This window comes from Belonocnema kinseyi, chromosome 2, assembly GCF_010883055.1.
Source record: "Belonocnema kinseyi isolate 2016_QV_RU_SX_M_011 chromosome 2, B_treatae_v1, whole genome shotgun sequence".
In the NCBI taxonomy this organism is placed as follows: domain Eukaryota; kingdom Metazoa; phylum Arthropoda; class Insecta; order Hymenoptera; family Cynipidae; genus Belonocnema; species Belonocnema kinseyi.
Genome location: NC_046658.1, coordinates 179,592,288 through 179,610,783, shown reverse-complemented (window position 1 = coordinate 179,610,783; position 18,496 = coordinate 179,592,288). Strand labels below are relative to the sequence as shown.

The 18,496-nt window shown below is 22.2% G+C and overlaps 1 protein-coding gene across 9 annotated transcripts in view; it reads left to right on the top strand.

Annotated features, from left to right (window-relative positions):
• LOC117183036 (poly(A) RNA polymerase gld-2 homolog A-like) overlaps positions 1-18,496 on the top strand; it is a 49,721-nt gene that overhangs the window by 10,571 nt on the left and 20,654 nt on the right. For 4 of the 9 annotated variants that reach the window (XM_033376180.1, XM_033376181.1, XM_033376183.1 and 1 more), the window contains 4 exons: positions 2,101-2,504; positions 2,578-2,789; positions 6,980-7,263; positions 13,933-14,113. In XM_033376180.1, the coding sequence (XP_033232071.1) occupies positions 2,101-2,504; positions 2,578-2,789; positions 6,980-7,263; positions 13,933-14,113 (1,081 nt within the window). The remainder of the gene's footprint in view (positions 1-2,100; positions 2,505-2,577; positions 2,790-6,979; positions 7,264-13,932; positions 14,114-18,496) is intronic. The other 5 variants (XM_033376182.1, XM_033376188.1, XM_033376187.1 and 2 more) reach the window with 4 other exon arrangements.

Sequence of the window (18,496 nt, the reverse complement as noted above, 5' to 3'; positions counted from 1 at the left end):
AAATTTTGGTATTTAATTTTTTCCTGAATTTGAAAAGGAACTTTTTTGTTTTTCACATTTTTATTAAGTTTGAAACACAGACATTTTTTATTTTTGTCGAATTTGGCAGAAGAACATTTCAATATTTTTAAATTTTTCGACTTGAAAAAGCGAAATTTTTTTTCAATATTTTATTAATTGGAAGGATAATTTTGTTATTTTCAATATTCTAATTGAATTGGGAACAGGTAAAATGTTCATATTCAATTCTTTCTGGCTTGGAAGAGGGTCATTTTTGTATTTTTGAAATTTTTAGATACTTGGGAGAAAATTTTGGTTTGAAGTTTTTCTGAATTGGAAGAGAAACTTTTATGTTTTTTACATTTTTATTGATTTTATAACGAGGGAATTTTAGTTTAGATTTTTTTGAGCTCGTAAAAGTAAATTTAAATATTTTTAAAGTTTTGATTGAGTTGGTAAGGATGAAATTTTTGTATTCAATTTTTTTTCTAAATTGCCTGAGCGACATTTCTTGGTTTTTGAGATTCTTAACGACTTGCAAGGGAGGAAATTTTTATTTCAATTTTTTTTCTGAATTGGAAGAGGAACTTTTTTTACATTTTTATTGGGTTGAAGGCGGAGAAATTTGCTATTTTAAACATTTGTATTGAATTTGAAACGAGAAAATTTTTATTTTTATTGAATTTGCTAAAAAGACACTTTAATATTTTTAAAATTTTGATTAATTTGGAAAGGAGGAAATTTTTGTTTTTATATTTCATATTTTCAAAGTTTTGATCAATTTGGAAAAGAGGAAATTTTTGTTTGAAATATATTATAAGTTGAAAGAAGTCTTTTTTTTTCATATCGATTTAATTTTTGTTTATTGGAAGAGGGCTAATTTTTAGTTTTTATGGTTTTTAGCGACTTGCAAGGGAGAACATTTTTGTTTCATTTTTTTTCTGAATTGGAAGAACTTTTTCTACATTTTTATTGAGTTAAATGCGGAGAAATTTGCTATTTTAAAGATTTGTATTGAATTTAAAACAAGAAAATTTTTATTGAATTTGCTAAAAGGACACTAATATTTTTTAAGTTTTGATCAATTTGGAAAAGAGGAAATTTTTGTTTTAAATATTTTATATTTTAAAAGTTGAAAGAAGGATAATTTTTTTTAAATATTCATATCGATTTAATTTTTTTTTAATTGGACGAGGGCTAATTTTTTGTTTTTATGATTTTTAGAAACTTGGAAGGAAGGAAATTTTGGTTTTATTATTTTGTGAATTTGAAGATAAACTTTCTTGTTATTTACATTTTTATTGAGGAGGCACGGGACACGTTTGCTATCTGTAAAAGTTTTATTGATTGTAAAACGAGGAAACTTATATTTTTTATTATTTTTTTTCATTGGTAGATGGACATTTTAATATTTATAAAGTTTTTATTGTTATAGAAAGGCAGAATTTTTTTTCATTATTTTATGAATTGAAAGAAGGATAATTTTTTATTTTTATCATTCTCGTTGAGATTCAAAGGAGGGAATTTTTGTTTTCAATATTATATGAATTGGAAGAGAAAAATTTGGTTATTTTTAAGATTTGTATAGAGTTGGATTGGCGGAAATTTTTGTAAATTAGAAGAGGCCAATCTTTTTTCGAACTGCTCTAGTCATAAAATTAAAAATTTAACGGAAAAGTTTCAGTTTCGTTCCTATAATTATTGAGCGTTTAATTTGAAAATCTCTGAATTAAAAATGTTTGAAGTTTCAATTTTAAAAGCTTAAATTCCAATAAAGATACGACTGTTTTAATTTGCAGTCTTTTAATTTCTCAATTAGATTTTTTAATATCAATTTACCGTGAAAATTTGTTGCGAACCGGGCATTTTTTTTCCTCGATTAAAACGGCCACCACCACCCTGCTTTTGAAAAAAAGTTGCTGTTTGACTAACACTAAAATTCATAAAAAATTATCCTATTATTCAAATGAAATCTGATTGTTTAGCAAGTAATCATTTTGATTTAAAATAGAAAAATTTCTTATTTGAATGCTTGCCGATATGGAAACGGTGTAAATTCCGAATAATTTTGGAATAAAAAAAAAAAAAAAAAAATTTCAGGCCGCTTCCCTCCAAACTGGATGCTACCCAATCGAATTGATTCAACTAATGGGTGTGAACGTACAAGAAATTCGTCGTGTAAACTACAGTAATATGCATGGAAATGGCACGTCGAATAATAGCTGGGCAAAACGAATGAGCCCGACACAAAATGTGCCCACAATGCCCCCCCCATCCCAAGTGAATTTTCGACCAGCGAGCACAGGATCCGTGAAAAAGTCGAATTACAATAAAGCGGGAAAGAGAAACGCGAACCGAGAATCATTTTCACCAAAAGAAGCTTACAACAGCGACAGTGGATTCAGTTCTCGGTCGCCGACGCCAAACAAGCACCAGAATGATAGTCTGACGGAAAGTTCGGACGAGAGGGATTCTATTAATTCTCAGGGAGAGCAGGGAACTAAGTAACTTTTTTCTTTCATAAATATTCGTCGGAAAAAAAAATGGCTGAGAATCAACTGAAAAGTATAAATAAAGTTTTTTCGAATTTTGCAGACGTCTGCAGGAGGTCCATCCCAATGTCCACCATATGCATAATTCTAGTAGTATTAATCGTGGAGGTCTTATCTCGAGCACTACTGTCCACCAATTTTACCAAAGCCAGCGACCTGTCAACTGTTATCACAGTCCTATTCAGGGACCTAGAGCGCCAGTACAAAACTACCAAAACAAAAGAAGATATCACTCTGGTAAATATTTTTTTTTAATTTCCCGCCCAATATTTTCTGCCGACATTTTTTTCCCGACCACAATTTCTATCCGATTTGCAAATTTTTTTTTTCTTTTTTAATTAAGGAGGCGCACTTGATTTACATGAAGAAACAAATTATTGCACGTAATTTTTTGTTTTTATAAATTTTCTTGCTAGTTATTGCTAGTAGATTTAGACATTTTCCTTGAGAATTCAGATTTGAAAGCCAGCATTTTAATCTTGTAATAATTTGAACGTGAAATCTTTGAGAAATGGAATAAAACAGTATTTCAAATTTAAATTTAAAAAAAAATGGTAAATTAATAAATTTATTTTAAACAAAGAAAATGTATTTTCTATTATAAAAGGTTGCTTTTTGACAAAATAATTAAATTTTTATCATAATAGTTGAATTTTCAAAACTAAAAAGAAAAATTCTCAACAAAAAAATAAAATCGATAACAAAAAAAAATAATTTTAAAAACAAAAAGCCGAAAATCAAGACAAAAGACGAATTTTCTTAACAAAAATTAAATTTGCAAACAAATATATGACTTTTCGAAAAAAAATTAATTTTCTACGAAACTTATGCATTTTTACCCAACAAACATGCAATTTCCAAACAAGAAATTTTTTTTTACCAAAAATGGGGAATTTACATTTAAAAAAAGATAAATCTGAAAAAATAGAAGTTAAATTTTCAGTTGAAGAATTAAATTTAAACCATAAAGAAGGCTTGAAAATTTATCTTTTTTAGTTCAAAATTCAACGGTACATCTTTTTTTTTGTAGAAAATTATACTTCTTGTTTGAAAATTCAGCTTTTTTAAAATTAAAAATTGATTTCTTTGGTTGATAATTTAACTATTTTGTCAAAAATTGTAAATATAAATTATTTAGTTATCTTTTTCGTTTAAAAAATCATTTCTTTGGTTGAAATTGTTTTTTTGTTCGTTTTTATTTTGCTTGAATATTGATATTTTTTAGTTCAAAAATTCAAACTTTTCGTTCCGAATTTGATGTATTTTATTAAAAATACTTCCTTTTCGTTGAAAATGAATGTTCTTGGTAACATTAAACTATTTTGGTTGAAAAATCAATTCTTGGCTTAAAAATCGAACTATTTTTTAAAATTCTTTTTTATTTTATTTCTTGAAAATTTATCTTTTTCATTTGAAAATTCATTTCTTTGGTTGAAAATCTAACTATTTTGTCAAAAATTGTTATTTTAGTTATATTTTGGGTTAAAAAAATCATTGTTTGAGTTGAAACTGTTTTTTTTTAGTTCGTATTTCTTTTGCTTGAAAATTGATATTTTTTACTTCAAAAATTGAAACTTTTCGTTTCACGTTTTATGTATTTTATTAAAAATACCAGCTTTCGTTGAAAATGAATGTTCTTGGTAAACATTAATCTATTTGGGTTGAAAAATCAATTCTTTGCTTAAAAATCGAACCATTTTTTTTAAAGCTTGAAAATTTATCTTTTTTATTTGAAAATTCAATTGTATGGTTAAAATTTTCTTTATTTGGTTGAAAATCCATCTATATATATATTTATTGACATTTAATTACCTGAAAATTAAAGAAAAAATTAAATTTCTAACTAGTAAAAAAAAAATTCTACTAAAACAGATGAATTTTTTAATAAAAAATAGAAATTTTCAAAGAAATAGTTAAATTTTCGGTTAAAAAAAATTTCAGTTGACTTTTTCACGATAAAAATGTGAATTTTTAAACAAGAAATAAGTTTCTACGAAAAAAATTGAATTCTACATCCAAAAAGACGCATTTTTAACAAAAAATAGTGACTTTCTCATCAAATCCCCAACAAAAAAGCGTCATAGTCTATATTTCAAAAAAGAAAAAAAGGAAAATCATGCACACAAAAAAAAAAGAATTTTCAAACCAAAAAGACGAATCTTCAATAAATAAAGATTTTTCATTCAAAAAGGACATGAATGTTTATATAGATTTTTGAACCGTCAAGGTAAAAGATGAATTTTCTGTACAAAAATTAAATTTGCAAACCAATGTATGACTTTTCGGCAAAAAATTAATTTTCCATGAAACTTATGCATTTTTGCACAACAAACATGAAATTTCAAACCAAGAAATTTTTTTTTACCAAAAAAGGGGAATTTTCAACTAAAAAAAGGTAAATTTGAAAAAAATAGAAGTTAAATTTTCAGTTTAAGAATTGAATTTAAACCAAAAAGAAGGCTTGAAAATTTATATTTTTTGGTTCAAAATTCAACAGTACGGTTGAAATTTTCTATATTTGGTTGAAAATTCATTTTTTTTTGTAGAAAATTCTTCTTTGAAAATTCAGCTTTTTTAAAATTGAAAATTCATTTCTTTGGTTGAAAATTTAACTATTTTGTCAAAAATTGTAAATATAAATTATTTAGTTATCTTTTTGGTTAAAAAGTTAAATTTCAAACCAATAATAAAAAAAAATCCACTAAAACAGTTGTATTTTTAAATAAAAAAGAGACATTCTCAAGAAAATAGTTGAATTTTCTTTTAAAAATGATTTCAGTTGACTTTTTCAATATTAAAATATCAATTTTTAAACAAGAAATAAGTTTCTACGAAAAAAATTGAATTCTAAATTCAAAAAGACGAATTTTTAACCAAAAATAATGACTTTCTAATAAACATTTTATATTATATTATTATATATTCAACCAAAGGATTAAATGTATAAAGGAAACAATATCAGTATAAAGTGGAATATTTAAATTTTTAGTTTAAAAAATTAATTTTTCCTTCAAAAACTTATTTTCAACCAAAGAAATGAAATTTTAACCGAAAGGATTAATTTTCCATAAAAAAAATTTACTAAGTACATGAATTTTCAACCAAATATTTTAATTTTTAATGCAACTTTCAACCTAATAGTTGAAATTTCAACCAAAAATATTATATTGCTACCGAAAAAGACAGATTTTCAACAAAAGCAGATCAATTTTCAATTCAAAAATATAAATTTTTAACAAAAAAGAGAACGATATAATTAAATTTTCAACCGAAAGGATTAAATGTGAAAAAAAATCGAAAACAGTGAAATAGCTACATTTTTAGTTAAAAATATTAATTTTCAACGAAAGAAATTATTTTTTTTTTACCAAAAACGAATAATTTTAAAACTAATACATGCATTTTCAAGAAAATATTTTAATTTTTAATAAAACTTGCAACCAAAAAGGTTAATTTTATATCCAAAAAAAAAAAGATAAATTTTTAACAAAAAATATATTATTTGAGTTTTAAGTTAGAGAAATAAGTTTTTATCTAAAAGAAAGGTAAATTTTTTAATTTCTATACCAATATTTTTTAATGGTCTACTTTTTAGTGACAAAATTAATTTTCAATAAAAAATTTTTTTAAATTCAAAAAAAAGTAATAAAAAAGATTAAGATTCTATGTAAAAAAATCGATAAATAATTGAAGTCAACTTTTTATTAAAAAAAAATTAATTTTCAATTAAAAAAATATATTTTGAAACCAAAGAAAGGAGATTTCAACAAAACAAATTAATTTTGTGCAAAATACATGAATTGTTTGACAAATATTAAAATTCTTAATTGAATTTTCAATCAAAAAGGTTATATTGTTACAAAAAAGGCCAATTTTCAACTAAAAAGTATAAATTTTCAATAAAAAATAGAATTATTAAATTTTAATTCACAGAAATGAGATTTTGACCAAATAAAATAAATGTTCAACCAGTAGAAACCAAATTTCTCAACCAAAAATGTAACAGTTAACTTTTTTTAGTAAGTGAAGTTTATTTTTAATAAAAAAACCCTTGTTCTCGCCCACAGAAACACAATTTCAACGTAGAAGATTAATTTTATACGAAAAAAGTATAATTAAAAAAAAAAAGCATAGATGTTCAACTTAATACTTTAATTTTCTATAGAATTTTTATTCTGATAATTGAATTTTCAACTGAAGAGGATAAATGTTTACCCAGACATGGATTAATTATAAATAAATAGGATTTAAAGAATTTTAACAAAATCTTTAAATTTTGATAAAGAAAGAAGATTTTTCAACTAAAATTATGAATCTTCAACGAAAAAAAGAATCATTTTTAACAAAGTAGTTCCTTTTAGTAGATTTCTTTTTTTAATTTATGCAAATATTATAAATGCTTGAAATTTGTTTGTAATTTTGTTTAGGGAGGAATAGTCCGCCTCAACAGAGGATGCAAAGGAATAGAAATAAGTTCTCTCAAATAATAGCACCGACTTACTTTTATCCGCGATACATAATGGCACCAGATCGGTTTTTAGAGAGGTCTCACCTCGTCGAAGTCACCCAAAGGCCGGACAACTTACTGACGAACTCGATTTTTGACGGCCTGTCCGAGGACATGTGGGAAAAGTTCGTCTCGAATCAGCAGACGGAAAAGACCTACATCAACAAGATGATGCTCTGGAAATACTTGTTTATTTCTATAAAGGTATTTCAAAATTCTCTCTTTACAGTCTCTCCTTTTTACAGTCAGATTTGCTACAAGGCCTCGAAAACGAGGAAAATTCTATTCATTTTCAAAACAAAAAAAATCTAGATTTTTTTTATCTCTTTTTTTTTTTATTATATATAAATATTTTCTCACAAATTTTTGCTAATGCCACTGTTTCTTTATTTTTCCCTGAAATTATTTTTAAATTTCGCTAATTGGCCATTATTATAAATATTATAACATTTAATAATAAATATTAAAATATTAACATTATTATAAAACAAATTACGTAAATTTTTTAATAATTGAACTTTTAAATCGAGTTCTTTTTACTGAAAATGGAATATTTAAATTGTGATTATTAAAATTAGTTTTCAATAAAAATTGAACGAATTTTCTACAAAATAGTTGAATTTTTTACCATACTGTTGAAACTGAAAAAAATTAATTAATTTTCAAGGAAACGGTTGCATTTTTAACGAAAAAAAAAAGTTGACTTTCTCCGGATAATACGGATTTTCAACCAAATAGTTAAATTGTCTATCACACAGGGCGAATTTTTAACAAAATAAATAAACTTCTAACCAAATAGTAGAATTTTCAACCGTAAAAGATGAATTTTATACAAAATACATACATTTTTAAACAAACAGAATTTTATACACAAAAAATTTTTTTTTTTACTAAATATTTCAATTTTGTACCTAATAGTTTAATTTTATACCAAATTGTGCAATTCTTAAGCCAAAAAAAAAAGGAATTTTCAATTAAAATCATAAATCTTCAACAAAAAAATTGAATTTTTAAGATAGTTGTTCAAATTTCATCTAATGAGTTGAATTTCTAACGGAAGAATATGAGTTTTAAAAAACCCGCAACTAAAATAGATTGATTTTCAACAATAAAAATTGATTTTCTATAGAAAAATACCAATTTTGAACAAATTTTTAACATTTTTAAACAAATAGTAGAATTTTCTACAAAAAAAGACGAATTTTTAAGACAAAAGGAAATTAATTTTCAACAGAACAGCTGAATTTTCAATCAAATTGTTAAATTTTCAACAAAAAATATGCATTTTTGCCCAAGAAGATTAATTTCGTACTGTTTATGATGATTTCTCTACAAATTGTGTACATTTTTTACAAAAAATAGAATTATTAAATTATTTTTTAATAAAAAGTAAACGAATTTTCTTTGAAGCCGTTGAATTTTCAATCTAAAATTACACATTTTCCCCATAAATGTAATAGTTTTTGTTTAAATATCAAAATTTGTATATTTTAAATAAAGACAAAAAGGTAAAAAGGATAAATATTTATTCTAAAAATAAACCGTCAAGTTTTTTAAAATCTTCAACAGAAATAGGTTAATTTTCAACCTAAGAGTTGCATTTTTAACAAAAAAAAAAAAATTCATTTTCTGTCAGAAAAGACGAATTTTCAAGCAAATGCATCAATTTTTAACAAAAATATTGAATTTTCTATGACAAAAGAAGAATATTCTACCAAAAAAGATGAATTTTAAACAAAATACATACATTTTTAACAAAACAGAATTTTCTACAAAAAAATTTGTTTCTACAAAGTATTTTAATTTTATACCAAATAGTTTAGTTTTATAGAATAGATTGATTTTCAACAAAACAGTTGCATTTTTAACAATAAAAATTGATTTTCTATAGAGAAAGACAAATTTTGAACAAATTTTATACATTTTTAACCAAATAGTAGAATTTTCTACAAAAAAAGACGAATTTTTAACAAAATTCATACATTTTTAAGCAAACCGTAAAATTTTTTACCAAAAAATTGAATTTTTAAGACAAAAGGAAATTAATTTTCAACACAATAGTCAAACTTGCAGTTAAATTGTTAAATTTTTAACAAAAATAATGAATTTTCGTTGACAATTTATCTTTTTTAGTTTAAAATTCATGCATATTGTTGAAAATTCGTATTATTTTGGTGGAAAAATGAACTAATTCGTTGAAAATTCATATATTTTGTTGAAAAATCGTCTCTTTTTTTGGAAGAAAATTAATCTTTTTGTTTGAAAATGTATCATTTTCGTTGAAAATTCGTGTATTCCAATAAAATATTCATTATTTTATTGGCAAATGTATCTTTTTGGTTGAAAATTCAACTAACCCAGTTTAATATTCCATAGATTTAGTAGAAAATTCATCTATTTCAGTCAAAGATTCATCATTATAGTTAAAAATAATAATAAAAATTCATCACTTTGATTGAAAAATTAGCCATTTTGTTGAAAATTGTGTTTTTTTTTTTTTTGTTGAAAATTAATTTTTTTTAACTGAAAATTTAACAATTTTATTTATGGGTAAAAATGGATATTGTTTAGTTTAAATTTCAACCGTCTTATTAAAAATTCATATTTTTTCGCTCAAAATAAAACTACTTGGTTAGAAATTAAACTATTTTGTTAATAATTAATCTCTTTGGTTTAAAACTAATTTATTGCAGATAAAGATTTAAAATTTGAATTGAAAATTCATCAATTTGGTTGAAAATTTGCTGCCTTCTCCTGGTGGAAAATTAATTATTTTACCTAAAAATTTAACTTGCATTTTTGGTTTAAAACTGATCCTTTTCAGTTCAAAATTTAATCATGTGGTAATTTAGAGACAAATTCAAGAAATAAATTGTTATGTTTTAATATTACTTAATTATTAAATAAATCAGTTAAATCCCTAAAAACTGAAAAAAAAGAATTATTTGTTATAAACCTGAAAAAAAACCTGGATTTCAATCAAAAAAATACTTCATAGTTTTTCTTTCATTATCAAAATTTTTATATTTTAAATAAAGGTAAAAAGGATAAATATTTAATTTAAAAATTAACATTCAAGTTTTTTAAATTATTCAACTAAAATGAATTAATTTTCAACCTAAAGGTTGCAGTTTTAACAAAAAAAAAAAATTTTTCTATTAGAAAAGACACATTTTCAAGAAAATACATCAAGTTTTAACAAAAATATTGAATTTTCTATGACAAGACAATTTTTCAACAAAATACATGATTTTCAACAGAAATATGGAATTTCTTATGATAAAAGAAGAATTTTCTACAAAAAAAAATTATCGTTCAATAAAATACATACATTTTTTACAAAACAGAATTTTCTACAAAATACTTTAATTTTGTGCGAAATAGTTTAATTTTATAGAAATTTCAGAACATGAGTTTTCGAAAATCCTGAACTAAAATTGATTAATTTTCAAGATAAAGATTGCATTTTAAAATTTTAAAAATTGTGTTTCTATCAGAAAAGACGAATTTTAAAGAAAATACATCAATTTTTAACAAAAATATTGAATTTTCTATGACAAAAGACAATTTTTCAACAAAATACCTCATTTTTTCACCGAAATATTGAATTTCCTATGGCAAACGACAAATTTTCAACAAAATATATACATTTTTAACCAAACAGAGAACTTACTTTTGCTGAAAAAAAAAAAAAAAAATGTTTTTGAATTTTGCTAATTGGCTGAATATTGAATCATTATTTAAATTGTGATTAATAAAATTATGTTTCAATAAAAATTAAGCGAATTTTCTTGAAATTAATTTTTTTAAACTAAAATTTAAATAATCTATTTAAATAAATACTTTTTTGATTGAACTATCAACTACTGCCAAAAATTAATGTTTCTTACTGAGAATCTAATTATTACGGTTGAAAAATTAAGTATTTTGTTGAAAATTCGTGTTTTTTTAATGAAAATTATTATTATTTTTTTTTAATGAAAATGTAATTATTCCAATTGAATAATTCATAATTTTAATTAAAATTTTATCTGTTTCGATTAAAAGTACTTTTCTTAACTAAAAAATTTTTATTCACATTTGGTTTGAAAAATGGTATTTTTTTCATTGAAAAATCGTCTTTTTGCAGAAATTAATTTTTTTTGCTTGAAAAATTCAACTAATCCAGTTAAATTTCGTCACTTTAGTTAAAAATTCATATTTTTTATTCAAAAATCAACTTTTTACAGGATTCATAATTTTAGTTAAAAATTGAACTTTTTCATTTTTGGCTAAAAGTTGATATTTTTTAGTTTAAAATTCAACTATTTGGTTGAAATTTTTTTTTTTTTTTAGTAAAAATGTAACTGATTTTTTGAAAATTCCTAAATTTTCTTGAAAAGTCGTATTTTTTTAATATAAAATTAATCTTTTTGTTTGAAAATTTATCATTTTCGGTGTAAATTCAAGTATTCCAATAAAATATTTATAATTTTATTGCAAAATGTATCTTTTTGGTTGAAAATTCAACTAACCCAGTTTAATTTTCCATAGTTTTAGTAGAAAATTCATCTATTTAAGCATAATTTTTCAACCAAACAATTGAAGTTTTACGTTAGAAAATATCAATTTTTAACCAAAAATTGCATACTTAAATTTTCATTGAGAAAAGTTAGTTTTCAATCAAAACTAAAATATTTATCTACATAAATGTAATAGTTAATTAAAAAAAAATATTTAAATTTTTAATAAAAAAAAAAGAATAGTTGAGTATATATAAAAAAGAAACGAATTTTCAACAAAATACTTGAATCCTCCACTAAAACAGTTTAAAAGATTAATTTTCTATCTGCAAAGACGAATTTTCAGAACATATAAAATTTTTTAACTAAACAGTAAAATTTTCTACAAAAGACCAAATAGTTGAATTTTATCCCGAATTGTGAAATTTTCAAGACAAAAAAAACACGAATTTTCCATGGAACTGTTCAATTTTCAGTAAAAAAAAATTTTAACTAAAAGAAGACCGAATTTTCCATTAAAATTATGAATCTTTAACAAGAAAAAACACAACTTTAAAAAAAGTAGTTGAACATTTTAACCAAACAGTAGGATTTGATATAAAAAAAACTAATTTTCAACAAAAAAATCTAGTTTTGTAACAAATTTTTAAATTAAAAGACAGAAAGAAAATTTTTTGGTCAAATAGTTGAATTTTCAGTTGAAAAAAATTATTTTTCTACTACAACGAAACTGAATTTCCAACTGAAATTATGAATCTTTAAAAAAAGTGAACTTTTAAGCGAGTAATTCAAATAAAAAAAAATTGATTCCTGAACTAAAATAGATTAATTTTCAATAAAATATTTTCATTTTAACCAAAAAAAATTGACTTTCTACCTAAAAGAACGGGTTTTCCGCGAAATACGTATATTTTCTACTAAAAAGTGTAATTGTCAACCAAAATCGAATAATTTTCACCCATAAAGACGAATTTTTTACAAAATAAATTTAATTTTAACCAAATAGTTGATTTATTTATTGCAGACGACGATTTTTCAACAATATACATCAATTTTTAACCAAATAGTTGTACTTTCTACAAAAAAAGATACAAAAAAAAACGAATTTTCTACAGTACAATTTGTTTTTGTACCAAATTGTTGACATTTTAAGACAGATGAATTTTCTATACAAAAAAGTTTGAAAAGTTGGTTTGAACAACAAAAAAAAAACAACGAATTTTAACTAAATGTTTAATAACTCAAATACAGTAGATTCATTTTAAGGAAGCAGTTGCATTTTGATCCAAAAAAACATTGATTTTCTAACAAAAAACTAGGATTTTTCAACAAAATACATCAATTTTTAACCAAATTTTTTAATTTTTTACCCGAAAATGTGAATTTTTAACAAAAAAAGTCCATTTTCAACCAAAGAAAATTAATTTTTAACCAATCAGTAGATTTTTTAACAAACAAAATATTTTTGACCAAAGATGGTTTTTTAACAAAATACATCGATTTTTAACCAAATAATTCAGTTTTTTTACAGTGTTTAATTTTCAACCCGAAACTGTACATTTTCAACAAAAAATTGAATTTTCAACCATAGAAAATTAATTTTTAACCGGACCATAGAATTTTTAATGAATTAAAATATTTAATTTCAAGTTAAACTAGCGTTTTTAATAAAAAAAATTGGTATTTCGAAATAAAAGTCATTATAATTTGAACAAAATTTGGAATATTTTAACAATTTTGGATTTTGTCAGTGTTTTTCGGCAGTGGAAATTGAGTTATCAAAAATGAAAAATAGAATAAAACTGTAAATATAAATGTTAAATGTTGTAAATTCAATTTTGTTCAATTTTTTACAGTTTAAAATTCAACCTTTGACAATTAAACTATTTGAAAAATGATAAAAATAGAAAATTCCACTTTAGAAATGTTGAAAATTAAAAAAAAAAAATCGAATTTTATATTAAAAACGAGGGTTGAAAATGTAATATACACACAATTTTACATGAGAATTGAATAAATGTTTAAATCCACAAAAAATATAAATAAAGTAAATTTTTTAAAAAAGTAATAAAATAATAACACAATTTTTTGTTCAGTTATGTCATTATTTTTCGCCTAAAATTAGTATTTTTCACAAAAATACAATGATATTTAAAAAAAATTATTCGAGATAATATTTACTATAAAATAACATAAATTTTGTTTTAATGTTAATTTAATATTTTAATTTAAAAATCTGGGAAAAGTCATGGAATTTTTAAACTGAAACGCTTGTAGCAACCCTGAATGTGAATTTTTATCCTTTTTTTTTGCTCAGAAGATCAAATTCTAGTTAATTTGATTTAGAAAAAACTAAATTCAACATATAAAGTTTATATTTCAGAATGAATTTCCAAAGTATGGCTTGTTCCTGGTGGGTTCGACGATGAATGGGTTTGGATCAAATCGCAGCGATGTAGATATGTGTCTTTTAATCAAACACACAGAAATGGACCAAAGAAACGAAGCCATTTTTCACCTAGACCAAATTTTAAGAAGTCTGAAAAAGTGCAGTAAGTTGTCACACCACATTTTTATGTTTAACACGTTTTAGTTGAGTTTTTAAATCTAAAATATCAATTTTTGATCTGAGAATTGAGATTTTAACCCCAAATAGTTGAATTTTCAACAGAAAAGATTAATTTTCTACCAAAAAAGACTTATTTCCAATAAAGGACGTGAATTTTTATCTAAAATGATTGATTTTCAACAGAAAAAATATTATTTTTTAACCAAAAATAGAAGAATTAAATTTTCAGTTAAAATAATCAATTAAAAAAAAATATATATATAAATTTTCAACTTAAAAAGATGATTTTACAAACTATAACTAGAATAATGAAATTTGCAGTTAGAAAGATTAATTTTCAACTAAAAAGATACTTATTTTCAGTCAAAGAAATTAATTTTTAATCACAGTGATGAATTTTCAACGAAAAATATGAATTTTTGACCAAACAGTGGTTTTTTCAACCAAACAAATTAATTTTTTAACAAAAAACAGAAATTTAAATTTTCTACATAATAGAAGATAATTTTTTAACGAAAAAGATTACGTTTCTATTAAAAAAGTTCAATTTTCTCAAAAAAAAATAGAATGCTTACAGTGAACTGTCAAATAAAAAACTCAATTTTCCATCAAAAATAAAATACTTAAATTTTCATTTAGTAAAATAAATTTTCAACCATAAAAGAAACGAATTTTCAACAAAATAGTTGAATTTTCATCTATAACAGATAAATTTTCAACGAAAAAAAGATAATTTAAAAAAAAACTAGAATAATAATTAACTATAATAATGATTGCAGTTAGAAAAGTAAATTTCAAACAAAAAGACGTGTTTTCATCAAATTAATTAATATTAAAGATATAAATTTTCAAGCAAAACATCTTTAGTTACAAAAATTAATTTTCAGCTAAAAAGAAATGAATTCTGAATTTTGAATCAAAACTATAAATTTTTGACCAACTTGTGGAATTTTCATCCCAAAAGATGAATTTTCTATTTTAAACAAAACAAAAAAACGAGTTTTCAACCACATTAATTAATTATAAACTAAAGATATGAATTTTCGAGCAAAGCTGGAATAGTTACATTTTTAGTTAAAAAAAATAAATTTTCAGCTAAAAAGAAAGGAATTTTTAGCCAAAGAAAATAATTTTTAATCACAGTGATGAATTTTCAACCAAAAATATTAATTTTTGATCAATTTGTGGAATTTTCATCCCAAAAGATGAATTTTTTATTAAAAAAAAAAAACAACAACAAAAGCAAATTTTCAACCATTTTTTTCAGCCAAAGAACCAAGTTTAAAAAACTGAGATTTTTAACGAAAAAAATTACATTAATACTAAAAAGGTTAATTTTTCACACAAAAATGATACGTGACTTTTCAACGAAAAAGATTAATTTTCTATCAAAAATAAAATACTTGAATCTTTAGTTAGAAAAGTAAATATCAAACAAAAAAGAAACGAGTTTTTATCCAACGAAAAAAATTTTTAATCACAGTGATGAATTTTCAACAAAAAATATAAATATTTGACCAATTGATGGAATTTTCATTCCAAAAGAGAAATTTTCTACTAGAAAAAAAGAACGAATTTGTAACCAATTATTATATTTTTTTCAACCAAAGAAATAAAGTTAAAAAAGTGATTGAAAAATCATCTTTTTTCTGTAGAAAACTAATTTTTTTATTTGAAAATTAAACAATTCAATTTTTTGCTAAAAACTGTTAATTTTTATTTTAAAATACAACTATATAGTTAAAAATTCAAAAAAAATAAATAAATTTCCCATCAAAAATAAAATACTTACATTTTCAGTTAGTAAAATAAATTTTCAACCAAAACAGAAACGAATTTTCAACAAAATAGTTGAATTTTCACCTAAAACAGATAAATTTTCAACTAAAAATAGAATAATTAAAATTTGACTAAAAAACTAAATTTTCAATAAAATCAAAGTAAATTTTCAACGAAATAGTCTCATTTTGAACAAGTTTCATGAATTTTCGTCTAAAAATATGAATTTTCAACCAAAATTAGAATAGTTGAATTTTTTGAAAAATAAATGTTAAAGCAAAAAAGAAAGAAACGAATTTTCAACAAAGTAGTCTTTTTTCAAGAAATGATTTTTTAAACAAAAATATACGAATTATATTTTCTATCACAACAGTCAACTTTTAACCAAAAAAGGTATAGTTTAAGTAAATTATATAAATTTTTAAATTTACATACTAACATTAAAATAGTTCAATTTACAGTAAGAAAAGCAAATTTTAAATGAAAGAAAAACGATTTTTTAGCTGAATTAATTTATTTTCAATCACGTGTGAATTTTTGACCAAATAGTGGCTTTTTCAACTCAAAAGATAAATTTTCTATTAAAAAAAAGAATTTTAAATTTAATATGTGTTTTTAACCAAAAAAATAAATTATTAACCAAAAGAAAGAATAGTCAAATTTTTTACAAAACAGAAGATATATTTTTTAACGAAAAAGTTGATATTTTTATTAAAAAAGGTAAATTTTCCGCACAAATTGGATTAAATAAGTGAATTTTCAACCAAAAAAAAAACAAATTTTGAAAAAAATAGTTGAATTTTCACCTGAAACAGATAAATTTTCAACCAAAAATAGAATAATTAAATTTTCACTAATAACCTTAATTTTCATTAAAACTAAAATAAATTTTCAAAGAAATGGTAAAGTTTTAAATCCAAAAGATAAATTTTCAACTAAAAAAAGTAAATTAAAAAAAAAAACGTTTTTTCAGCAACTTAATTTATTTTCAAATAAAAATATAAATTTTCAAGCAAGACTGGAAAAATTAATCTTCCGCTAAAAAGAAACGAATTTTCAGCCAAAGAAATTAATTTTTAATCACAGTGATGAATTTTCAACGAAACCTATGAATTTTGAACCAACTGGTGGAATTTTCAACCCAAAGGATGAATTTTCTATAAAAAAAAAAAACGAATTTTCAACCAAAGAAACCAAAAAAGGTAAATTTTCCATACAAAAATTACTGATGAATTTTCAACTAAAAATATAAATTTTCTATCAAAAATAAAATACTTCAATTTTCAGTTAGTAAAATAAATTTTCAACCAAAAAAGAAAGAAATTTTGAACAAAATAGTTGAATTTCCACCTAAAACAGAGAAATTTTTAGCAAAAAAACATAAATTTCAATCAAATTAAAGTAAATTTTCAACCAAGAAGATTACATTTTTGTGAAAAAATATAAATTTTTGACACAAAATTGAACAGTTGTATTTCCCGTTATAAATATTTATTTTAAATAAGGAAAAACTAATTTTTAACCAAAAAGATCAATTTTCAACCAATAGGACGAATTTTATACCAAAATGGACAAATTAAAAAAAAAAGTACCTGAACTTTCAACCAAATATTTGAATGCATTATTCATATTTTGATTGACGGTTTATGTTTTTTAGTTAAAAATTCATGTATTTTGTTGAAAATTGTTTTTGTTTTTAGTAAAAAAATAATCTTCTTGGTTCGAAATCATCTTTTTTAATTTAAAATTCAACTATTTGGTAGAAAATTGATCTTTTTTTTATTTTAAAATTTTACTATTCCGGTTAAAGATTCATGATTTCAGTTAAAAATGCATCGATTTAGTTGAAAATTAATATTTTTTAGTAAAAATTTAGTTTCCAGTTTTGATTGAAATATTTTTTTTCATAAATAATTTATTTTCTATAAATATCGTCTTTGTTGGTATAAATTAATTTCCTTGTATGATAATTTATCTTGTTGCTTGAAAATTCGAGTATTCGAATTAAATATTCATAATTTTAGTTAAAAATGAATGGCTCTGATTGAAAAATCGTCTTTTTTCGGTGGAAAACTAATTTTTTTATCTAAAAATTAATCAATTCATTTTTTTTTAAACTTATAATTTTTAGTTCAAAATTAATCTTTTTGTTTTGGAATTGATCTATTCCTGAAGAAGATTCATGATTTTAGTTGAAAATTAATTTATTTGAAAAATTAAGGTTTTTGTGGAAATAAATTTTTTTAATTAAAAATTAAACCGTTTTTGTTTAGTTTAAATTGAGCGAATTGATATTTTCTATTCAAAATACAACTATTTAGTTGAAAATTTTTCTTTTTTAGTTTATTCTTATAAATGCAAATATTTCAACTTTAAAACTTAACAATTGGAAACGGTTTCAATTGAAGTTTTAACTAAAATGATAAATTTTCAACCCGAAAGATTAGTTTTCTAACAAAAAAGACTCATTTTCAACAAACGAAATGAATTTTCATCTTAAAAAGAACAATTTTGAAACAAAATTAGACTATTTAATTTTAGAAAAATAAATGTCTAATAAAAAAAAAACCTAATTTTCAACAAAGTA